The following is a 25,718-nucleotide window of genomic DNA, read 5'->3' as shown; positions in this document are numbered from 1 at the left end:
TCAAGGCAGTGGTGTGTGACGTTGTTCCATTGCGAGAGGGAAACTACTTTGTATTTGCCTTCCAAAAGAAAACACGACTAGAAATCACCAATCACAGCACACCTCGCTTTCCAGAGAGATGAGCCTTGTGAAAATCGACGCGTTTCAGAAGGCGGGGCACAGAGGAGAAATAATAATGTACAGTATGTATCACGATCATGGACTTTCTGTTCCTTTTGTGTTTCCCTATTTTGGTCATGTTCCGTTCCTTGTTTTGTTAATTGATTAAACCCCACCTGTTTCCATTCCCATGTTTACTTTCCTTGTGTTTAAAAACCCTGTCTGTTTAGTTCCTCCTTGTCCGCTATTGATGTATTGATGTTAAGTTCTTATGTTTCAAGATTTGTGTTGGATGTGCCCTTATTCTCCTGTGAGCATTAAAATAACTCTTTTGATATATACCTCCTTCATCGTGAGTGCTACTCTACACACCAGCACACGTTGTGTTACAGAATAGTGGACTGAAAAGTGAGATTAGCGGCATTTTTCTTTCCTTTTTTGTTTGTTTTGTTTTCCCCCTTCCGGAATTAATATCCCAGCTGTCCAGCTCCTATGCCTTGAGCAGTCTGACCGTTTGCTGGAGGAACAAAACAAGGACTTTTTCGATCAGGCATACCTTACCAACTTCCCAGACCGCTCGCTCTGTACTTTTTATTACTCCGGCTTGAAAAGTAATAAATTACTCCGGCTTGTAAGGGTGTAATAAGAGCGGTGTAAGGCATGTCTGTCAGCGAACGGTCCCAGAGAGGATTTTGCCTCCTTCGTGGAGTGGGTGCTGGTGAATAATGGATCTCCATTCACCGTCGGCCCTGCTGAAGAGCCCCACTCCCGAATCAGAGACCAGCCAGCCGTCATCCCCCTGCCCTGAATCTCCTGTATCTCCGCTGGTTCCGCCCAGCCCAAGTCCATCTGTGTTCCCTCCCAGCTTCCCTCTCCCACCTCCTCTCAAACCAGACAGTTGCTCAACCCCATCTCCGCTGGTGACAGTCAGTCTCGCAGCTCACCCTCAGTCAGCGCCAGCTGGGCGTGATGATTCGCTGCGGGACTTCCAGTCTCCAGCTCCGCCTTGGTGTGACAATTCCCTTTCTCCGCCTCCAGCCTCCGAGCCCTGGACTCCACCTCGGCTCCACCTTGGCACCTAGCTCCCTTGTCTCCACCATGGCCCGCCATCCCACTAGCTTCGACCGGGTTCCCTTGTCCCTCCGGCTCCGCCTTGGTCAGTCGTCGACCATTCGCCATCTCTGGACTCCACTCCTATGGCTTCGCCTCGTCACTCCATCCCTCCGGCTCTGTCAGGCTCCTCCTTCCCTCCAGCTCCACCTCCATCCTCAGTCACTCCCATTCCGCAGCGGGCTTCAGGAGCCCTGCCTCCACCTCGGTCACAGGTGCCTTCAGCGCTGCCTTGGACCCCGGTTCATGGACTTTCTGTTTCTTTTGTGTTTCCCTATTTTGGTCATGTTCCGCTCCTTGTTTTGTTAATTGATTAATCCCCACCTGTTTCCATTCCCCTGATTACTTGCGCGTTACTCTACACACCAGCACACGTATTACAGTATGTGGAAAATAATGTGTTTTTTAAACACATTTCATTACACCAAATACACTAAATAATGTTACTTTTAGCAGCATCATATGACCCCTTTAAAGTTAAACAAAAAGAGAATAAAAAAGTTTTAAAATATAAATTTTAAGAGCATTTAAGAAATTCATATGAGCCTTTTTAATGATATGATTCCAAGTACCCTAAAATATAAATATAATGTATCAGTCTTACACTGTAAGTGACATCAACAAAACACAATTAAATACTTAATCACAATTATTTGAATGACAATTAATCATCAACACAAATTCATGATCTTATCATGCCTAACTGAGAGAATTCAAAACATTTTAGCTCCACTCTTGGAATCCATTTACCACTATTTGCTGAACTGTGAGAGACACCCTGATTCAGGAGTAAGAGAACACAACTTTCAAAACACAACTTTCAAAAAGCCCACTCCTCACTCCAGGCAAACAGTGAAACAACCAAACGTCATTATACCTCCCCATATCGTGATATTTAGCCACAAACCATCACGATTGCTGCACATCTGTTTAGTGGGGGTAATTTCTCCACTTTCAGAGTAATGATCTAAAAAGAAATACTATCCTGCTTACAAACATTCTATTCTAGTCTCTTTTTTTTCATAATGTCAGAGTAGGACAAATGTAGATGATTCATTCATATATATATGTTGTCACGGGGTGAAGAATCACTCGAAAAGGGGTACGTGAAATCAAAAGCCCCAGAGGGTGGATTTATTGAACGTAGTGATGTGCCTGGTGAAATGTGCTCCTCCGCTTTCCGGTGGCCGTTGCTTCCCGTGTGCTCTTCGTGCTCTTCTGTGACGGTTAGGGTAAAAGTGGGTGTCCAGACGTGCTCCAAAGTGGCTGGACTGTCGGTCACTCGCTGCTTTCTGAAAAGAGTAGAGAGAGGGAATAGACCAGCATTGCATTCGGTTCGAGACCGTCCTCTGAGTGCAGCGTGTGCTCCTTTTAAATGTGCTGGCTGATGGGGAGCAGCTGTGACCAAACAATTTAGAAATAGGTACATTTCAGAAATTCAGGAAGCTTATAGGTGCTGGAACCTTCTGTAAAGTGTTTTTTAAGTAAAACACAATACTGTCAATTACATTCAGAACATTGGAAACCATGACTATTAGAAAACATCTCTCTGTTGCTTCAGAGGCCATAACATACTAAGTCCAACTCTCAATAACCTTGGCCAAAACAATAAAGAGTTCAACATAAACTGCCAGTTGCACCAACAAAATAATACATAGTTCAACATAAAGTGTAAAGATCACGCTAGCTGCTATATGTTTTGCGTTGAGGTGATACTTGAGGTTCGATCATGTGCTGCGGTGACATGCGAACGCTAGTTGGTGCTCCAGTATAATCGGTCCGCCGAAACTCATCCAGTGAGAAACGTTCCGCGGTGCAAAAATAAGTTATTAAAAATGCGGGAAATTTTTTTCTGTAACTAATTAATCTTAATGAATGCGTTATTTTTTGTGTAATTAATTAATCTCAATTAACGCGTTAAAGTCCAGGCCCTAATATATATATATATATATATATATATATATATATATATATATAAAATTCAACTCAGTTCAAGTTTATACAAGTTTATTTGTATAATTTTACAGAAAGTTAAGTTTCTACTATATTTAGTTGTAGCTTATCAGTGGTGACTGTCAGTTTATGTGCATATGACAGAAATTAATTAAAATCAGTTAAATACATAGTCAAACAGACGATGAACACTATTAACAGCAATTATTATATAATGCACTCACACTTACAGTATAGCAAAATTTGTTATTTCTGTTTGTTGTTTCAGGGTTAGCATCATCTGAGGTCCTCTGAGGGGGTGACATCTTCTTCTCAGGTGTTCTGGATCCAGACTGAAGCTTGTGTAGATCCTAGTTACAGAGAAACAAATAAAGACATAATTAGCATAGCTGCTGTTCCAAACAAGTAAAATTAATTAGTTTAACCCAAGCTAAAGAATAATACAGTGCAGAGACTGTAGAATTGGGGTAATATGATCATATTTTCTTGACCTGGTAAGGACTCTAGCTGCTGCATTTTGGACTTCCTGTAGCTTGTTTATTGAGGATGCAGGACAACCACCTAGCAGAGCATCTAGTCCAGTCTAGAGGTCATGAATGCATGAACTAGCTTTTCTGCATCAGAAACAGGAAACATATTTTGTAGATTGGCAATGTTTCTAAGCTGGCAAAAGCTGTTTTTGTAATATTGGATATATTCTTTTTAAAAAGACAAGTTGCTGTCTATAATTTAACACCCATATTCTTCACTGTAGAGGTAGTAACAGTACATCAATCTAGTTGCAAATTGTAATTTACGATATTCTGTGTACTGTTTTTTGGTCCAATAAGTAATATATCTGTCTCATCCAAATTTAATAGGAAAAATTATTGCATATTTAACACACTCTGTTAGCTTAGATAATTTTGAAGTTTCATCTGGTCTCATTGAGATATACAGTTGAGTATCATCAGCATAACAGTGGTAAGTAATCCCCTATATTCTAATAATATTACCAAGGTGCAACATGTATATTGAAAATAGCAGAGGACCTAGGACAGATCCTTGTGGCACTCCATATTTCACTGGTGATAAATGAGATGACTCCCCATTTAAATAAACAAAGTTGTAGCGATCGGACAGGTAGGATCTAAATCATCTTAGAGGCTGCCCTTTAATACCTGTATAGTTTTGTAATCGATCTATGAATATGTCATGATCTATGGTGTCGAACGCAGCACTAAAATCAAGTAAAACAAGCAATGAGATGCAGCCTAGATCTGAATGGAAGATTTAAAGTAGGCCTATAATTTGCCAGTTCACCCGGATCTAGTTTTGGTTTATAATAAGAGGCTTAATAACTGCCAGCTTTAATGGTTTTGGGATGTGACCTAAAGATAATGAGGAGTTAATAATATTGAGAAGCAGTTTTTCTGCTACAGATAAATCTTTAAGTAATTTAGTGGATCTAATAAACATGTTGTTGGTTAAGATGCAGTGATAAGTTTATTTAGCTCTTCCTGTCCTATAGTCGTAAAGTGCTGCAGTTTTTCTTTAGGTGCAATGGCTGAAACTGAAGTATAAGATGTTGTAAAATCTACATTTCTTATTGTATTTCTGATGTTATCTATTTAATTGAGCTTGTCCTCCAAAAAAAAACGAAAAAGAAAACGACCATATAGGACCTTATTACGTCCTATATTTACGTTTTAAAGTTAAGCGCCCTCTAGCGGGCATAAAAATAATGATAGTATCGCGTTGCGTCTGTCGTCATGAAATGATGTATAACGTCATTACCAATCAAAACGCACGTTTATTTAAATGCAATGTGCAGGCTTTTTACACCGATCTCAAAGTATTTCCTACATATTTTACTAGGTTGCTTATTCGTTCGAATTACCACACCTACCCCACCCCTAAACCTAACCCTCACAGAAATCATGCTAAATTATGATTTATTGAGCATATACATTTTTGTGCACGTCCATTCCCTGGGATCAAACCCATTATAGCATGATTACACATCATGGTATAACGCAATAACCTGCCGACTGAGCTAAACGAAATGCAAACCAGAGTGCAAATAAAAGAGTACAAAACATGAATATGAAAAAGACCTTTTGCCGATAGGTGCGCAATTGTAGTATACGCTCTGATGGGTCATGTTTCAGGGATTTGGACAAATGACCTATACAAGTGTATTGGTTGGAGGACAGGTTGATTTAATCAGTGAAGAAATACATAAAGTCATTACTATTAAACTGTGAGGGAATATTTAAAGCGGGTGGCATCTGGTTATTTGTTAATCTAGCCACTGTGCAAAATAAAAACCTTGGATTATTTTGGTTATTTTCAACGAGTTTGTAGATATGCTCTACCCTGGCAGTATTTAGAGCATGTTTATAGCTGGACATACTGTTATTCCATGCAATTCTAAAAACTTCCAAGTTATTTTTTCTCGATTTGCGCTCAAGACTACGAGTTTCTTTCTTGAGAAAGTGGGTATTACATTTATACCATGGCACAGTACATTTTTCTCTAACTTTTTTCAATTTGATGGGGCAACAGCTTCTAATCTATTAGAGAAGATAGTGCCCATGTTGCCAGTCATTTCGTCTAGTTCATGTGTATTTATTGGTACGCAGAGCATTTGAGATAAATCAGGTAGGTTATTTGCGAATCTGTCTTTGGTGACTGGAACAATAGTTCTGCCCAGATGGTAACGCTGAGTGGGCCTGGTGACAGTTTGCTTGACTCCAGAAGAGTTTATTAGGTCAGTAAAGTCCTAATGCATCTTTTGTATTATCAATGTGAATGTTAAAATCTCAGACAATTAGAGCTTTATCAGATGTAACCAAAAGGTCTGAGAGGAAATCTTCAAATCCTTCTAGGAATTATGGGTACGATTTAATACACAGTAGCCAGAGCAAGAGATACAATAGATTTATTTTGCATATCTGACAGTGTAAAATTAAGCAGAATTATTTAGAATGAGCTAAACCTGTATCCTGTTTTCTGGGTAACATTGAGAATATCACTATATATTGTTGCAACACCTCCCCCACGACCAGTCTGATGGGGATCATGATTATAACAGTAGTTTGGTAGACTCATTTAGAGTAATATAATAATTTGGTTTTAGCCAGGTTTCAGTCAAGCAGAGTACATCAATGTGATCATTTCATTTACAATAACTGCTTTGGGTGTGAGTGATCTAATGTTTATGAGCCCAAACTTTAAAAATTGTTTTTGTTCTATTTTTTAAATTTTTCTGGTTTGATCACGAAAAGATTTTTTCTAGATCCTACATTAGATTTATATTTTGACCTTACTATTCAGGGAACAGACACAGTCTTAATAGATTGGACGGCACTTGTATTTCTATCAATTAAAGCTGAGGTAACTTTTGAACTGCTTGTGTCTTGCGGAAGAACATCGTAGCCGGAACTACTTCTCTCTGTTTATGTCTATGAAGAATCACAAAGGTACTGGGTTACTCCGCCGCGGTACCCCCGAAGCAATCTAAAATAGTCAGAATATAAACACTTATTATAGGTGTACACTAGTGATTCAGGACAAGCCAAAAACACGGTTTGGAAAATGGATTCATGGTGTACTCGCTTATTATATAATTTTTTCTACATTTTGAACACAAACAAAGTTACTGACCGCAGCTCTGATTGGTTGTTTCTTACCGGGAGTGGATGACTTTCTGCAAATGGCAATAGGACCACTGGGAGGAGCCAGAGGAGCTTGATTTTTTTCACAGATTATCTGTCTCATATTCTACTGTCAGGACATAATGACAGGTTTAACAAATATGTAAAAAATATATTTTTACAAAAGTTACCTACTGCAGCTTTAAGCGGGTAGAACAAAAGCCATCATAACAGTTATTTGAGAACTGGCTTACTAGTCATATGGAGCGAAACGTCCTGTAGATGTTGTCCGAAAGGAGATCTGCTCCGATTCTGCTGGGGTGCAGGCCATCAGCGCGAAAAAGCCTAGGATGCTGCCAGAAAAGATTCCAGTTATTAACACAGAGCAGTTTCTGTTCTTTACACCATGACAATAACCATTATTGGTTATATATATTTAAATTATTATTTTATTCATCAATTAGTTTACTGTACAATTAAGATTTAGTCATTGCAATACACTGTGATGTGAAGAGGTTGCGGTAGGTCTTCAGATGAAATATGCCACGGTCATGGAGCAGTGCCAACAGAGCAGATTAATGCTGGGTTTCAGTGTATATGATCCTGACACTTGTTTGTCTGTATTTGATTTTTGCTGACAGGCACATGCTGAGCGAACAAAGCTGAGCCATGCTGGATCCAAGCCCTCCCTCTCTGAGAGCAGTCACTCACTCCCTCAGATAGCCATGAACAGCTGCAAGTACAATGGAGGAGTGGTAAGGCCACTGGGAAGCCTGGCAGCATCAAGACGCAACCTAGCAGAGCATGACTCTGAGACCCAGCCGCTCCAGACTCTTCACAGCTCCGGCCTGGAAGTGGTTGTCTCCAAGGGCAGTGGCGAGGACCCCAGCAAGGCGTCCAATGAGAGCCTGGTCCGAGAGAGTGGCAACGCACCACAGAAAAAAAATAAAGATATTGGCTACAAGTTGGGCCACAGGAGGGCACTTTTTGAGAAGCGCAAGCGGCTTAGTGACTATGCCCTGATATTCGGTATGTTTGGGATCGTTGTCATGGTAACAGAGACTGAACTGTCTTGGGGGGTTTACACTAAGGTAGGTGCTTCCTTCTTTTGCATTTTTCATAACAAATACACAAACTACGCTCATGATAAGCAGTGGGATCCAAAAGTTTGAAAAAGAAAGTTCTTGGATTAAAAATGTTAGTTATACTTTATTTGATAACACTTTAATTTGCAGTGTCCTTGTAACACAGATTACATGTACTTACTATAGTAATAACAGTAAATTATGCATAATTACATGCAATAATCCTAAACCAAGCTCTATTCTTAACCCTACAATGTTGTTAGTTAATATTACTCAGTACTTAAATGTACAGTTGCACTGTAACAAGGACAGTGTAAAATAAGGTGTAATTTTTATTTTTAAAGGGGGGGTGAAATGCTCGTTTTCACTCAATATCCTGTTAATCTTGAGTACCTATAGAGTAGTACTGCATCCTTCATAACTCCAAAAAGTCTTTAGTTTTATTATATTCATAAGAGAAAGATAGTCTGTACCGATTTTTCCCGGAAAAACATGACCGACTGGAGGCGTGACGTGTGGGCGGAGCTAAAGAAACACGAGCGCCAGTAGGCTTTTTCGTAGAGAGCGTTTGGAAGCTGACATTACCTTGAGGAAAAAACCATTATCCAAAACAAACCATGGCTAACAGTCAGATTCAGCCGTATATTTATGATCCAGAATCAGATCCCGAGGCTGAAACTGAACGAGAGCAGCAGCAGCAACGACTCGCTCCGAGCGGGGCTCGAACCCGGGTCTCCGGCATAGGAGGCGGACGCACTAACAAGGAGGCAGAGATATTTTAAGCAATTTTTCTCACCGCCTGCGGTTCCAACACACGATCGTTGTTGTTTTTCGTTTTTCGTTGGGACTGCATCATCCTTAAGAAATAAATGATACGCAAATCCGTCATCAAATTGGGCCTTGTTTGTAAAACAAGCATTTTCGAAATGCAGGGAACAAACACAAACACTTGCGCAACTCTGTTGATGCTCTGTAAAAATAAACTCCATCCACTGGTCCCTTAATGCTGTTTTTTCTTTGGTAATCTGTGCAGGGTTGTCTTGCCCTGGCAACCAAAAACACACTCCTTTTGTGACTTTTCGCGACGCTCTCGCTCTGATCAGTGAAGTCTGCTGTGCTCTCATTGCTCTGCTATACGGGAGCGCGCGCTCTTCCGGGAGAAGTGCCCTTAGAACCCATATAAGGAAATTCCGCTCCATCTAACGTCACACAGAGCCATACTCGAAAAAAACTTTCCGAAACTTGTGACAAACCGGAAGGAGTGTACAAAACAGTGTAAAAAACTCAGTATGCATGAAATAGCATTTCACCCCCCCTTTAAGTGTTCTTGCAACAGTATAATTATACAATTAAGTATTGAATAAGCTAATATTAATGAAATATATATTAAATATTAGGGTTAGTTCTGTGTAATTATACGTAATTTAGTGTTATTACTATAAGCAACAAGGACAGTGTAAATTAAAGTGTTACCAAAGTATCATTTAAATAAAGTAAATAAAAATATATTTAATTAAATGTTATAAAATAAAAAGAAATACTATTATTTTTACTATTATTCTATTGTAGTCTTTTCTATTTTATTTATTTTTCATAATGTCAGAGTTGTTCACAGGGCCGGCCCTGACCAATTTGCTGCCCTAGGCAAGATTTTACCTGGCGCCCCATGCATCACAGCCCATTTCACACTGTCATTGTGTTCATGATTTAGCATATATATATATATATATATACACACACACACACACACACACACACACACACACACACACACACACACACACATTACAGCAGAACTGTTTCCAACACTCATAATAAATCCTCATATTAGAATGATTTCTAAAGGATCATGTGATAGACTGGATGTCACATGTGACACTGAAGAATGAAGTAATGATGCTGAAAATTCAGCTTTGCATCACAGAAATAAATGATAATTTAAAGTATAATAAATTGAAAACAAATTATTTTACATATTAATAATATATCACAATATTACATTTTTTCTGTATTTTTGATCAAATAAATGCAGGCTTGATGAGCAGAAGAAACTTCTTTCAAAAACATTAAAAATAGTAATGTTTCCAAACTTTTGGCCTGTACTGTATCCCCCAAAACTGCACAACTGTAGAGTAAAACAGTAACAAAAAAGTGATAATAAAAAATGCGTCTTAAAACTGACATGATTGTACAAAATCACAGTCTGGGGACTCAGAACTCAGAACAACTGCTAACATTAAGTTTAAGGTAAAAATAACTGGCATGAAATTATAGTATCTTACTCCTATGCGATAAATTGTTCTTTCACTACATCTCTTTACCTCTGTCTTTATCCTCTTCTCTTCTTTTTGGCACTGTATCTATCGCAGACTATGCTCATTTATGTGTCATGTAAATTCGGCCTTCCGTCACAATCAGGAAACTTTCACCGTGTCTAGAACTGGCCATAGACAGTAAAAGAAATGGACACAGCGATCCCATTGGAACTCAGTTGAGACAAGTGAAGCCCATTTTTAGCGTTTTTTAGCACTTCCGTTTCTGACGCGCAGACTCAAACGAAGCTTGACGACGTCAGCAACCTGTCTGACAGATGTAAGTCTTCTAGTAGCTGTGCGTGCAAACTGTCTTCGTTAATCTTGCAGAGACGGCGAGCTTGAGCGGGGAGTTCTTTGTCGTGAGTGAGCAGGAGTAAGTATTCTGATTAATTATTTTGTATAGTATTTTAAAATGTAATGCCAGTACGCCATATTAAGTTAATTGCCTGCGAGCTTCTCCTCCTGTCTGTACGGTAATGCGACAGAGAGTCGAGTGGTTATGACGCAATCGTTAGCCTATTTTTTTACAAAAACTGTTTATACAAGGCCATAATGTAACATAGAAGGTAATGGAGCCCTTTATACATTGTCGTGTATCTTTAAAAATAAATAATGGACAAACGGAGTCTTTAAACGCCTCAGATGTAAAGTTATTCGCTGTCAAAGTGACGCCAAAATGAATGGGAGTCAATGGGAATGCTAACGCAAGTGAAGTTCTGCTACAAGATGGCAGCCCCCACCCGACTTCAACTTCCGGTCGAGTTCCTTGCCCCCTGGGTACGCTACACAACAAATTACCAACAACTGATCGTGCGCGCGCTCTGTTTCTGATGCACTTCAAGCACTCGATGAGCGGGGGAAGATTGAAGAGCCGGACTTTTTTTTTTTTTTTTTGCTTTATTTGGTAGTATTTCGAATTAATGGTTTTTAAATAGTATCATATTATAATAATAATAATAATAAAAAAATAAAATAAAAAAAAATTCACTCGTTCACTCATTCTGGCGCCCCTATGGATGAGTGGCGCCCTTAGCATTTGCCTATACCGCCTATGCCGCGGGCCGGCCCTGGTTGTTCATTACAAAAATAGATGATATATAAAATAAATATATATATATATATAAAATCTGTGCTTTATTTATAATTTAATTGTCTACTTTATAATTAAGATTTTGTCACAGCGATGGTGTGAAGATGGTACAATAGGTCTTCTGATGAAATGTGCCAAAAATTAATAAGCAATTTTCTGCACTATTTTAGGTTTAAAAAAATACATTTGTAAATGTTAAAAAGTAGAAATAAAATAAATAAATAAATTTGTGACACTGATCATTTTGAATGTGGATGTCAATAAAACAAAAGTGACAAACATAAAAACTGAAATTCATGATAATTCTTACTTTAACTTTCCACTGAAATGATTATATTTATACTTAAAATAGTAGCTTTTTCACTAGTAGTCCTAATCCTTTGGACCCCACTGTTCTTCACAAATTGTTTCATATCTTTATGATATGAATATACAGGCTTCATCATAGCACATACAGACATCACATTAATATTTGTCCTCTTAATCACCTTGATCTACTTTGGCATGTAGCTCTTCTCATCTCCTTACTGTTTTGTAGTCTTTCTCACAAGCAGTGCTGGAGGTCTTAGAGAGCTTAAATACTTTAAACTTTGAGGTAGGCCTATGTTTCAGACAACTCCCAAAGCAATTCTTAATGCAGGGTCCACGAAATGAGGTGTTTGGTTCTGTGACCACTCAGTTCCCTTGAGAAGTGGATTTTGTAATGGTTGTGCTATTTCTAGCCCTGTGGGAGAGAACCGCTACACTGCTACTGTCACATTCAGCTGAATTAACCGGATTATCACATGGCTTGATCTTGCATGAAAAATAGAAAGAAAGAAAAAAACAACAACGAACAATGGCATGTGAATGTCAGCAGGAAAGAAAGGCACACCAGATGTGTTTGTTAGGAGTCTGACCTTTAAAAAAAAAAAACTTGCGGTGACCAACAGGTACATTAATTAGTTTACCATGTAATCTGTCACTCGGGAAATTTATAACAATTTCAGACCTAATTTTTTTTTTTCGTAGCGGGACCATTGGGACCTGGGGTTAAATTAGAAGGGGTAAGGGAGAAGGGAGTCTAATTTCACTGTTAAAATTAAATCTTTTAATTGCTTTTCTGTGGTTATATAAATTATGCACGCTTCGCTGAGTTTCTCATACTGGCAGAACATGAAATTCTGATTTGGGAATCATTGCATAAAGATAGCCTGTTTTGTGCCTTCTATTACAAAACAGTAAGTTAAAAATAAATAAAAGTAAAAGCAACATTTTAAGCATAACATCATAAAATACAGGCTTATTGGCTGATGGCTTAAAATAGGCATTTTTTGCTCTGAACTACATCTACCTTACCATTTATTACTTCTTCTTCCAGTCTGTATGAAACATGCTGATCTGTAATCCAACAAATGATTTGTCGTACAACACTAACATTTCAACCAACAAGTCCCTCACTCCCACCAACACATTTAAACTAAGTTGACAGGACAGTGCCCAAAAAAACGTTCAGGTATTCACATCATCAAATACACCCACAGAGCGTGATTGTGCATGTATGTCATAGGGAGTTTATACAGAGAGTAAACCTAATATCGAACATAATCAGATGTTTTGGTTTCCAATTGCTTGAGGTTCATTTGTTGCCATGGGGAATATTATGGAAAGCACATTTTTTTGTTCCTGACACAGTGGGGATTAACTCCTCCAGGGTGAAGCACTGCAGTGTATTGTGACGCAGATGGTTTAGACAGCATCTATTCATACAAAAATGTTTCATTTAGTAAGCATGATTTTATAACTTTAGCAGAAGCTGCAAGACTGTGTGCTGTGTTTGTTCATACTAATGGTGTGTTTCGTTTCTCTTTGTTGCAGGAATCTTCATATTCATTTGCACTGAAATGCCTTATCAGCCTTTCCACTGTTATTTTGCTTGGTCTTATAATAATGTACCACGCTCGGGAAATACAGGTTAGTTCTTGAGTATCAAGAATAAAAAGTTGAGTGTCTTGTATTTGAATGATCTATTAATACTCATCTTAAGGTGAAATGTGTAATTTATGTGTGATGAATATCAACAGACATAATTCAAAAACATTTTCAAGCAGGTTTTTCTAAACACTCCCACTCCAGCAGTTTCATATTCATCAGCATCGCTGACTTGTTAAGGGTTTGCCCGTTCCCAGCATGCATTGCCGCATTATTATATTTGGCTGTTAATTTTATATAATTATTGTTTTGCTTTTTGCTGATGGTTTTATGCTGTTATTGTTGATTTTGTCATTATTGAGGTTTATGTGTGAAGTGCTGAGATCTATGTGTTTATACATATATAAAGGTAATATACAGAAAACTATTACTGACTTAAAATGAAAACAGATTTTTTTAATAATAAATATTAATAGAAACTCTATATAAGAATAGAAACATGGCAGATTAAGTTGAAAATGCTGAAATGCATTGTTGCTTTGACCAATGTTATTTTATTATCATTGATCTGCTTTTATAGCTTTTATTAATATTAATAAGTTGTTTTTATTTTTTGGCTTGATCTTGAGATTTCGTTTTAAGTTTGGTTAAAGTTTTAGTAATGTTGTTGTGTGTTTTTGTCATTTTTCTAACTTGTTTTTTTTATTCAATATTCATTTATATATTGAATTAGTTTTATTGCATTATTTTATTTATTTTAGTACTACATCAAATTAAATTTTGTCTTAGCAAATACCTGAAATCTACGGAGCCCCTCACATGACATGCAGTAAAAAATTGTAGGCTAAATCATGCGCACAATTTATTTATTTTTTCTTGCATGCCATGTGCAGGGCTCCATAGAAATCAAGTTTTTAATATTTTATTTTATTTCAAGTAATAATGTTTTATTTATTTATTAATTTTTTTCGTCTTTTTGAGTTTACTGGCTAATTTAGATTTTTTTGCATTTAGCGACCAATACGATTCAAATAGGCAAAATTAAGTAGTCAGACACAACTGAAAAATCTTAATCCATAATGTTGCCTTTATTTGTTTTTGTTCTAATTTTTTTTACAGTGATTGTTTACACTTTTTGAGGGAATCAGGCTGGTTTAATAGTTTTCTGTATGTACTAAGTTAGAATACAAGAAGGTTTGGTCACACTTTATTTTAGGGTCCAATTCTCACTATTAACTAACCATTAACTATGACTTATTTGCTGCTTATTAATAGTTTATAAGGTAGTAGTTAAGTTTAGGGTATTGGGTAGGATTATGGATGGCATGCATTATATGTACTTTATAAGCGCTACTTATTAGTGTGAATTGGACCCCATACTAAAGTGTTACCGAAGGTTTTTACCATCAAAACAATTTCACACTTCACCTTTAAGGCATCACTTGACATTACATTCCACTAATACATGTTTTCCAGAGGACGTCTGAGTTTCTCTTAACTGCTCTGCTAAATACACCCTATTCTTCACCTGCTCCCCACAGCTGTTCATGGTCGACAATGGGGCGGATGACTGGAGGATAGCCATGACATATGAGCGCATCTTCTTCATTGTCCTGGAGCTGCTGGTGTGTGCTATTCACCCAATCCCGGGCCAGTATGTGTTCACATGGACGGCCCGGCTGGCTTTCACCTACGTGCCCTCCGTGGCAGACGCCGACGTAGACATCATCCTTTCCATCCCCATGTTCCTCCGCCTCTACCTGATTGGCCGGGTCATGCTCCTTCACAGCAAACTCTTCACAGACGCATCCTCACGCAGCATAGGTGCCCTCAACAAGATCAACTTTAACACTCGATTCGTCATGAAGACCCTTATGACCATCTGCCCGGGCACCGTTCTGCTGGTCTTCAGCATCTCCTCCTGGATCATCGCGGCCTGGACCGTTCGGGTCTGTGAAAGGTATGGCACCACAGCGATTGTGATCCCAAGCTACACAGCTATACCCCTCCCCTCCACTCGTTCTCTCTTGCTCTCTTTTTCTGTCTCTGTCTCTCGCTCTCCTCTCTGCATCTCCCACTCACTCATTCCCTCCAGGAGCATCTCCAACAGCCTCACGCTGCTTGTATGAAGAGCTTTTCTCCCATCAGCTCTGCGATTGCACCACAAATCCCAGTCCATGTTTTGTAAGAAGTCTTAGCAATTGTTAAAAAATTCATGACTGCCTAATTGTTTGTTTGCGGAATGGTTTGTTTTGGTAATCTTGAGGAGCCCCAGGGATACCCACTTCAAAAACTGCATCACCATGATCTCATCCCATGAGGCAGTGTAGATTTTGACATATTAAGGCTCATTAGGAAATGGACATAAAGAGCCTTGTTGGGCTAAAGCAGCACTGTGATGGATGGGTTATATTAAAAAGACAGTGATCATTAACTGTTTTATCTGTGTCTTTGCCATTCCTGCCTATGTTACCTGCTTCTCCTTACCTTTACCTCTCCAACACATGCCTTGTATCAGAATCAATTTAACCACAAATTAAACATAATTCATTCATTCAATTCTTTGCAGAAACTTCAAGCTCCATTCGCACTGTCAGCAACTCGCAATAAAAAAACCCCAACTAAAAGCTATTCGATTTCAGTGAGAGTTGCCAATGTCCAGTGATACGACCACATTGAGAAATGTTTATTCTATCCAGACACGAATGAGGTGATGCAATGCGGCAACCACTAATAGGAATACAGCGGAGTTTCACTTGATTCATCTCCTGTGAGATACTGTAGGCAAGATGTGAATGTTACCCCAAGCAATTAGATTCATAAACTGATAATTGTTTGTCTTGTTCATTGCATGATGCATTTATGACCTGCTGCAATTACTAGACAAACATTTCTCTCTGCTGAATGATCATTTTTAGCAGAAAGAGAACTGACATTTTTACTGGCTATGTATTTAGTTTGTGATGAGATTTTCAAAAGCTATGGCCAGTTATGCAGCCCAGCAATAATATGACACAGCGAAAATTAGCGGCGAACAGTAGCCTATAAAATGCTGTCAGTGTGAACAGGGCACTAGAAGTTTAGTATGAATTTATAATAGAGCTGAGTAAAAAGTTATATTCAGATTAATTGCGATCTTCATTCTCCTTTAAAATTCTTGATAGATCATTTACTCTAAGCTACGACAAAGAAAGGCATATTTTACCAGAGTTTGAAGAGAATGTAAAATATTTAAAAAGGTGTGTATCATGATTTGGACTTCAGTAATCGACAGTGCATTCAGTGTAGTCCGAGTCACAAACAAATGACTTTTTAAACAGAAAACAAAAACTAAAATCAAAATTTGACCAAATTGGAAAATATATTGACACCTAGCCTTGTCTCTTTCCAGCTACACTCTTAAAAATAAAGGTCCCATAAGGAGGGTTTCATACTGATGCCATTTAAGAACCATTTCTGTGAACACTTCTTAAAATAACAATTTTTTTTATTATTAGTGTGAAATATATTTTAGTAATCTGAAGACCTTTTACCACTATAAACAACCTTTTGTGCAATGGGCAGTTTCCATGAATGTTAAACGTTCTATCATCGCCGGTAAAGAACCTTTGCTTTTAAGAGTGTAAGGCAAACAAAAGAAATGCTTTGCCAAAGAAAAGATATGACAAGGAGAGGTGTCAGTAACTCATCTCTGTGACAGAAAGATGGTGCACTTCCCAAAGGCTGTTCACAAAAGCAGCAGTCTCTGGCAATATTTCACTTTTGTGGGTTTATAAGAGACTGAACAGGCAATAATGAAGAGTTTGGAGTGGTAAACGAGGTGAAGGTTTTGATGTTACACCATACCACTACCCAGCACTCTGCACCCCAGTCTCATCGGCTGCAATGCACGACACGATGCTGCCCACACTCTGGTTTTTTTCTTGCGTGAGTAATTTGCATTGCATATGTGTGCCTGTATGAACGTATGGGAAGAGGTTTCGAGTGCGTGTGTGTGACTATAATTCACTGTTGTACTTTCTATTTCCCCTCTATGCTGCTCCATAGGGATGCCATGTGAGTCCTCGTTCTCTAGCCGTGGAAAACCTATCATTGTTCATTGAGCTGGTGCCACTGCTGCTCTAAGAGGGGGGAGGGGTGGGATTCGCCAGCTCTGACTGAACAATACAAACTCCAGTAGATTAATTTATTGATAAAAACAAAAGGGTATAACGTGTGAATGTGGCACCATCCGCAAAAGAGAAGTTGCACTAATGGTTTCGAAAGCTATGATTTGTGCAGCACTGTGAATCAAGCGTCTCTTTCTAAAGTGCTCAGGAGTAGGAGGGAGGAGGAGGAGGAGGGAGTTTGTGTTAAAATGGAGCAGCTCCTTCAAATCACCTTTACAAACAGGCCTGAGGGCAACTCTTTTTTTCCCGGTTATTCTTTCAGCAGCTGTTATTGAACTATAATACGCCCCAGCACAAAAGAGAGCTTCATAAATACCTGTGAAACAAATCTTTATATTTTACCTGATACATGTGCTTTTCTTTGTATCTTCATAGTATTCAAATGTAGGTTGCTGTAACGGTAAGGTCAAATTTATTTATCTTGAACCTTTTCTGTTACGACACAGAAAATGTCTTTAAGCAGATGAACAACGCTTGGCCCCATATAGATGACGATTTGAGCACAAAAAGGTGGAATGTTGCTGTCCATTCTAGCACAGTCTCCTCCGAATTGAGGAAAGCAAGGTTTTTGGATGCTAGATTATTGGGTGCCCACTTCTGGTAAACTATGAAACAGCATGGTAGTCTTCATGTTTACTGCTTTGTCGTCATTCAAAAGAGGCGCTCGTTTCTCCAAAGTGCTGCTAAATTGGGCCTTTTACTGCACTATTTTCTTTTCTCTAAGCACACTGGCCAGCCCAAAGGGCAGAACGGTGTGAGACTGGACGAGCACGGAGTCCGTCTGGAATGGGAGGGACGGGAAATGAAGGAAGGGCTGGGACATTGGAGGAACATTGCTGCTATTTGCACCGTTGGCTTATCATTCACACTTGAGTTCATATACCTCCTGTTCATTGCTTCACATCTCTCGGTCCTGTTTCCGCCCCCATCTTGCCCACTTTTCCCTGAATATTCTGCATGACTCAGACAGTTTCCTTCTCGTAGGTCCTTTCCCCAAATATACATACAATTCCATGCATCATTCCATCTTTATCTCCTTCTCAAATACTTTAGCTGAAAGTTTGATAACAGAAAAGCAAAATATGAATAGGCAGAAATAGAGCATTTGCAGGCTATTGAGAAGGTATATTATAATATGATATCTTCCATTTTGTCAAGATGCTTCACAGTATCTCCATGTATGCTGTCTTTGGTGCACACAGTTACTGCAGTGTTGTTTTAGGACGGAAATCAGAAGATGAATAAAAACCAGCTCACTAACAGCATATGCTCAATTAATGACCTGCTAGAAGGACTGATTCTACTAAACGTGTCCTGATGACTGTGTTTTACTTGTGCATAAAGCATGTTACTTTCCTCCAGAGAACTGGAATATTGTGTCTGAACCTTGCCTGGATTTACTGTCACACTGAAGCCTCTAACATGCAGTGTGAGCTGAAAATGAAGTCAACTACGTAAGGGGATGGGGGGCTAAACTATGGGATTATATGTGGTGCCATCGCTACTGTGTGACACTTAGTTAGCATTAGGGATGCACAATATATCAGTAACATATCGGCTATAAACCGATATTAGTGTTTTTTTTTATTATTATTATTTATTTGTATCAGGCTATATTGGATATTTAATTGTGCATACTCATTTCCTCTATTTGTATTTTTAGATTTTGCACAATATATTGGAACCATATCGGTTATTAACCGATATTAGTGCTTTTAAAATGTATTCTGCTATACTATAAATGTAGTTGTACATATAAATTTGCTGTATTTTCAGATTTTGCACAATATATATCAGTGCCATATTGGTTATCAACCAATTTTTATTATTTATTTATTTATTTGTATCAGGCTAAATTGAATATTTAATTGTGCATAATCATTTCCCCGCTTTTTTATTTTTAGATTTCCATCATCTAATGCTCACTTAAAGTTAACCTTTAAAAAAAAACGAATAATTTAAAGACCCAGGATTTGTTTTTGTTAAAAAAATGCTACAAGTTGTTTTTGTTTTAATTTATACAAAATAGTACAAAATTTATTTAATTCATACGTTTTTACTGGCCATAACACAAAAATAATTACCAGCTTAATTTTGTACATCCCTAGTTAACATGGGTAAAAAAGGTTAAATGTTTTTATATTTGCTCCATCATTGCATCCTCTAACCATACTGCAGAGTTTGAGTCATTAAAGGAACGAGATTGCTAGGTTCTGTGAGTTTTGCTACTAAGCAACCATCTGTAGATTTTTTATGGAAAATTGGGATATGACTGGGGTATGTGGGGAAACACTTTTTTCAGATAGACGTCTTGATCTAAGTTGAAGGTGGTGCCAGCTCTTCTTCATTTTATGCTAGTATTGCATACAGTATATTGAGAGCTTTAGAAGGCCAGTATGTAGCTTTTTACCTTCGATTACCAGCAGTGAGGGAAATGTTAATGCACTGCTACACTGTCAAATCAAAGGCAAGCTAATGATGAAGACAGTGTGCATAGTCATGATCAGAGCCACATTGCATATTCATGTTCATGTGTGCAAACAGACAGACCTAACAGGATATGACCTCTTCCAAAAACTGTGCCATGTGAATTATTAGAGTCTGATGGGCTTCTAAGAGCAAGTGAATGGTTGAGATCATTGTAAAATACAAGTCTGATGTAAAAGGGTCTTTACCAGAGTTTTTTTTGAGAAACAAATCTGGTATGCCGAGGATTTGTTCTACCTCTGAGACCTGACACCAGCTTCAAAAAAGATCAGTTGAAAATGACTGAACCTATATCAGAATGGTTTGTGCCAGAACTGTGCATTGTTTCACAATGGTGATGTAGCACATGGGCAAATATCATACTTTTATGAGAATAATCCCTCACTAGAACTAATTTTATTAACTAGCATATATCTGAATGAATTTTTAAAAAAATGATCAAATGTAAACTAAAAGCTATTTTTTTCCTCATTAAATATGTTGGTCAGTTTTATTATAGGGTTTGTATCTTGCTCTCAATATACTGGCTTATACAGCATGCAGGATGTGGATTTCCTCTCTAAAATGCCTGCATGGTAACTATGCTTTTCGCATGTGAAAATGGGGATCTCCCCATTACAATAAATAATCAAAATCAATTTCACCGCTCTTGCTCTTAGAGCATGACTGCAGAGTTGAATTGTGATATAGACAGGCGCAATTGATAGCAGCATGACCTCTCTTGTGTTTTGAGTATGCTGTCTTAGAGGGGACATTTATGAACTTAAGAACTTTTTTTATGCAAAATAAATGTGTTTGATTTGTACGAAGCCCCGCACATGACATACAAGAAAAAATAAATAAGTTGTGCGCACAATTTACTAATTCGTACCCTCAATGTACTAAAACGTGCACACGATTACTATTGCGTTCAGTCGATCTGCTAAATCGTGCACACGATTTAGCAAATCGAGGGAACAAATTTGTAAATCGTGCGCACAATTTATAAATCGAGTGAACGAAATAGTAAATTGAGGGAACGCAATAGTAATCATGTGCACGTTTTGGTACATTGAGGGAACAAATTAGTAAATCGTGCACACGATTTAGCCTATTTTTTTTCCTGCATGTCAAGTGCGGGGCTCCGTAGGATTAGACATGATTCGGTGTTGAAACTGAATCAACATTGTGAATCACTTGCGTTCAGTCTGACTACTCATTATGACTGTTGAAGAGCCTGTTTTTTTTCTGTTATTCCTCATCAGAAGTGTTCCCTTATTGTATTAAATGCCGATAAATGTCTTCTGACCTGTGCTTAACTCCTCCTTGACAGGCTGGGAAAGGTCAACCTCCTGCAAATATGTGAATTAGCTGCTAGCTATATATAGTCTAGTCTGGGGACCATGATTTAGGTCGTTATTAGGATTTGTCTCTAAGGAGTTTACTATTTTATATATATTGTTTTTAGCTGAATTAGATAATCTTTTCACTGACTCGTGGACTGGATTTCACAGTCTAGTATTGTTGGTTTGCAAAGTGAAAACAGACACTTTTTCTGACCACTTGTGTTAGTTGTTCAATTTCCTGTTGAAAATACATAATAATTAGAATTTTAAATGATATAAAATTTAGCTTTTTATAATTTTTTAATAATTTACAATTGTATTTATTTATTTAGTATTATTATATTTTAATTTTAAGGATATTGAAGCAGAACATTGTGAATTTTGCTTTCTGTCTGGGAAAGTTCAAAAAAAAAACAAAAAAAAAACATTTGTATGGTCAAAACACCTTAGCATGTAAATATTTTAAATAATACTAAATATGATACGGTAAGCTATTTACTGCTTTTGGTAAGTTTTACTGTCACATTGTGTGTTTTTTCCCCTTATTACTGGAACAATTCAATTCATCAAAGACCTGATGTTGAGAGGGTGATTTAATTTGACCAAATTCTACTTTTGTATTATTTACTTTTCATATATTTTACCAGAAATGTTTGAAAATGTTTTGTAAGTTGGGTCAAAAGTTCATAATTAAACATTAAGCCTTTTTTTCCCCACAGCCTGATCAAGGTTTCTCTGCCTATTCTGTTCTTACTATTCTAGGTATCATGACAAACAGGAAGTCACTAGTAACTTTCTTGGAGCTATGTGGCTAATTTCCATAACTTTCCTATCAATTGGCTATGGAGATATGGTTCCTCATACCTACTGTGGGAAAGGGGTCTGTCTGCTCACAGGAATCATGGTATGTCTTTAAAGTGGAACTATAAATAAATATAGCATGTCAAATAGAATTTAGGTTACATTTGTGAAATTAACATGAATTTTTGTCACATTTTTAATATTAATATTTATGATGAAAATAAATGCTATTCACGATCTCTTCTTGTAGGGAGCTGGTTGCACTGCACTTGTAGTCGCAGTGGTAGCCAGAAAGTTAGAACTGACAAAAGCTGAGAAACACGTCCACAATTTCATGATGGACACCCAACTTTGTAAACGAGTAAGTGACTGAACTTTATTTTGCAAACTTTGGAAAGAACTAGCCATTTGTTTTAGAACAGTATTTATTAGAAAATAATATGCTTCATTTTCAACCAATCGTAATGTTGTTTTAAACATTCCCTCATTGCAAAAAAATATACTTTCTCTGGAAAATACATAGTTTCTGTCGAATGGTCATGTATTGTAGTTCTTTTTCCTAAACACTGCATTATTTTAATCTGTAAGTAATGTTTCATTTTTGTGCTTTTCTCCCAGGTAAAGAACACAGCTGCCAATGTACTCAGGGAAACATGGCTCATCTACAAACACACCAAGTTAGTAAAGAAGATAGATCATGCCAAAGTGCGCAAACATCAGCGCAAGTTCTTGCAGGCCATTCACCAGTAAGCACAATGTTTCCACACTTCAGCATTTTTTTGATGATAATGAACTGCAGTGATGATTAATCATCCCTTGAACAGTAAAATGTATTAAATTGTTATTATGATTTTATTATGATTAAAAATTCTAATATAGTTATTTTGTGAATATATATATTTTTTATGGATGTTCAACTCTCTGTGTTGTATGTAATTCAAGAAACTATCTTTTTTTTTAAGGAACCTTCGTATATTTTCTAAAGTCATGTTGAATTAGAAGGGGCAGGTATCCGATAATCCAAGTTCCCCAAAACACTGATCCCCATATTGTATCATAAATTCTTGTCAATCACGTGTCGAAGAGATTAGCAATGAATTCTGAGCTTTTCAGGAGAATCTGTCAGCATGTTATTGTTTGTAATGTGACGATTGTCCTTCTCCCCTTTCTTTCCCAAACCCTTACCTTGTGGTTATGGTTAGTGCAGTGCAATGGCTCACATGTTGTGTATATGTTGTGGTTTCTAAACTTGAACTGTGTTTTGTCTTCATTCTGCTCTATCACTGCAGAGCTCAGAAGTAAGTTTTGTCCTCTGTGTTTTTCTCCCCACATCCCCCTGTCTCTGTTTCATATGCATGGAGTTGGAAGCTGAATGCCGATTTTGGTTACCTTTATTGCTTCTCTCCATTCTAAGTCTAGAATGAAAAAGATGCAACATTACTTAATGCTGTATGGTTTTATGTAGCCTTCTGAAGGAGAAGCATCTTTGGAACTGTTGATTTGTTCATTTGCACCAAATCCATTATTCAAAAGTAAATCTCTGTATTAACTTGCATTGATAGCCCCACCTTGTGTGTCCAGAGGAAAAATAAGCTCAGTATGCCGGAATAGATGTTTTGGACTTTCATAAACACAGTTGACTTAAATTAAATAGTCTTGCAATTAACCTCTATTAGCTCTATAAAACGTGTTCAGTTGATGCCGTGTTCGCTTCGACTTTTAGGGTCATCCAGGGCTTTGATGCAAGATGATATGGAGTTTTTGCATTAGAAAGAATGCTGACCATGTCCTGCATCTCCAGATTTTTATTTTGGATACACCAAAATAAATGCATTAAGGTAAAAAAAATAAAAAAAATAAAACACTACATTTTTCAGATCTTGGCATTTGCCAATGAATGACAAATCGGAGCGGAGGAATTGCATTACGAAACTTAACTGGCAGGATATTAAGGCAGCCTTTCTTACAATGTCTCCTCATGGTCAGAGTCATCCCTGTACTCTTTCATAGTTGCTATGGCACAAAAAAAACTAAACAAAGAAAAAACAATTCATTAACACATTCTTTTAAAATTTTGTTCAGAACCAAGCCCACAGCAAGCAATGCCATTCTCACAAGCATTTTCAGCGGTGTCACATATACCTCTACCTCAGCTGTTTGCCACTTCCTTTGACCTCATCCACAAACGAGGCTCTCGGATGGCTTTTTTTGTGAATGGTTGACGCGTGCCTGCAGGGGCAAAAGGAGATGTGTCATGTTTGAACGTTAAGTTAAGAGTTTTCTCTTCTTTACATTTCATAGATTGGGTTTGCATGTCTGGTATGGCAAACAGGACTGTGAATGCTTGCATGCAGGCCACTCTCTCTCTATCCGTCATCCTTATGAAGTCTTCCTGACAGGAATCTGTTGCTCTTCCCTAATGTCCCCCTCCTCCCTACCCCCCTTCCCTCCATAACCCTGCCTCCTCCCAGGCTCCGCAGTGTGAAAATGGAGCAGAGGAAACTCAATGACCAGGCCAACACTCTGGTGGACCTGGCGAAGGTATATGTTAAAGGCTTGTATACTGTGCATGTAAACATCTACATCTTCAACAGAATCATTTCAGCTGCCGATGTGCTGACTGGTATCATTTAAAAATGTGTAACAGTGTTAAATTTCTAATCACAGTCCAATGTTGTTTCTATGTAGTGGCATTTTCTAAAATATTAGGTTCTAAAATATTAAAAATGAAACTGAATTATTTTAGTTCAGTTGTTTTATATGTCAGTTAAAGAAATAAATGTGCTAGTCGAGCAGATATCTGTGGGCAAAAGTTTACATATACTCTTGACAGATTATGCAAATAATAATCATTTTAACTAAATAAGAGAGATCATTGTAAAAAAAAATATATTTTTTTTGTTCTGTCTTGGATATATGTTATTTTATAGGACATATGTTTAAATACAGGCCGTTGTACTAGATCGAATCCCTCACAATCTTCAAGAAACAACTGAAAATTCATCTCTTCCATGAGCATCTGAGCAAAAAAAATTATCTAAGACTTCACTTTTTCTATTATTATCCTTTACGTCTTCCTGCCCTAGCTTTAACTGTTTTGAACAATGACTGAATCCTTGTTTAATGGGCACTTCTTGTGTTTACTGCCATATGATATATCCCTTGTTCTATTCTTCAACTGTAAGACACTTAGGATAAAAACAACTGCCAAATGAATACGTTTAATGTAAATGAAGATATTAGCTGAAATTGTATATATATATATATATATATATATATATATATATATATATATATAAAGACCCCTTTCAAAAGTTTACTCTTTTTTATTTATAATTTTTTTATTTTTTGCTTTATAATAGTTGTTCATGAGTCTATTGTTTGTCCTGAGCAGTTAAACAGCCAACTGAAATCCTCCAGGTCTTTGCTTTCCCAGCATCTTATGTATACTTGAACCCTTTCCAACAATGACTGTATGGTTGTTGAGATCCATCGTTTTACACTGAGGACAACAGGGACTCATTCACAACTATTACAAAAGGCAGCAAAGTGCATTAAGAGTTTGGGGTGTGAAAACTGTGAACACAGTGATCAAGGTAAATTGTATAAGGTTTTTTTTTTTTTTTTTTTTGTAGCTTCTGAAGGGCAATACTAATCATTCTTTAGACAAAATAAGATTTAAGAAAAGGATGGATTTAGTGATTGATTGCATTCCATCTCACTCATTTTCTGTGT

General features: G+C 37.5%; 1 protein-coding gene across 6 annotated transcripts in view; it reads left to right on the top strand.

The window, feature by feature from the left end:
• kcnn1a (potassium intermediate/small conductance calcium-activated channel, subfamily N, member 1a) overlaps window positions 1-25,718 on the top strand; it is a 37,303-nt gene that overhangs the window by 8,609 nt on the left and 2,976 nt on the right. The window contains exons 2-9 of one of the 6 annotated variants that reach the window (XR_008187203.1): window positions 7,442-7,891; window positions 13,148-13,243; window positions 14,743-15,161; window positions 21,945-22,086; window positions 22,234-22,344; window positions 22,602-22,729; window positions 23,186-23,281; window positions 23,861-24,524. Coding sequence is in view for 3 of the 6 variants with exons in the window: in XM_052615936.1 (XP_052471896.1) it covers window positions 7,442-7,891; window positions 13,148-13,243; window positions 14,743-15,161; window positions 21,945-22,086; window positions 22,234-22,344; window positions 22,602-22,729; window positions 23,186-23,281; window positions 24,455-24,524 (1,512 nt within the window). In the remaining 3 variants the exon portion in view is untranslated. The remainder of the gene's footprint in view (window positions 1-7,441; window positions 7,892-13,147; window positions 13,244-14,742; window positions 15,162-21,944; window positions 22,087-22,233; window positions 22,345-22,601; window positions 22,730-23,185; window positions 23,282-23,860; window positions 24,525-25,718) is intronic. The other 5 variants (XR_008187207.1, XR_008187204.1, XM_052615936.1 and 2 more) reach the window with 5 other exon arrangements.

The sequence above is a fragment of the Carassius gibelio genome, chromosome A2 (genome assembly GCF_023724105.1).
Source record: "Carassius gibelio isolate Cgi1373 ecotype wild population from Czech Republic chromosome A2, carGib1.2-hapl.c, whole genome shotgun sequence".
Taxonomy (NCBI): Eukaryota; Metazoa; Chordata; class Actinopteri; order Cypriniformes; family Cyprinidae; genus Carassius; species Carassius gibelio.
The sequence above is the reverse complement of the archived record's forward strand: the minus strand, read 5'-3'. Positions and strand labels throughout refer to the sequence as shown.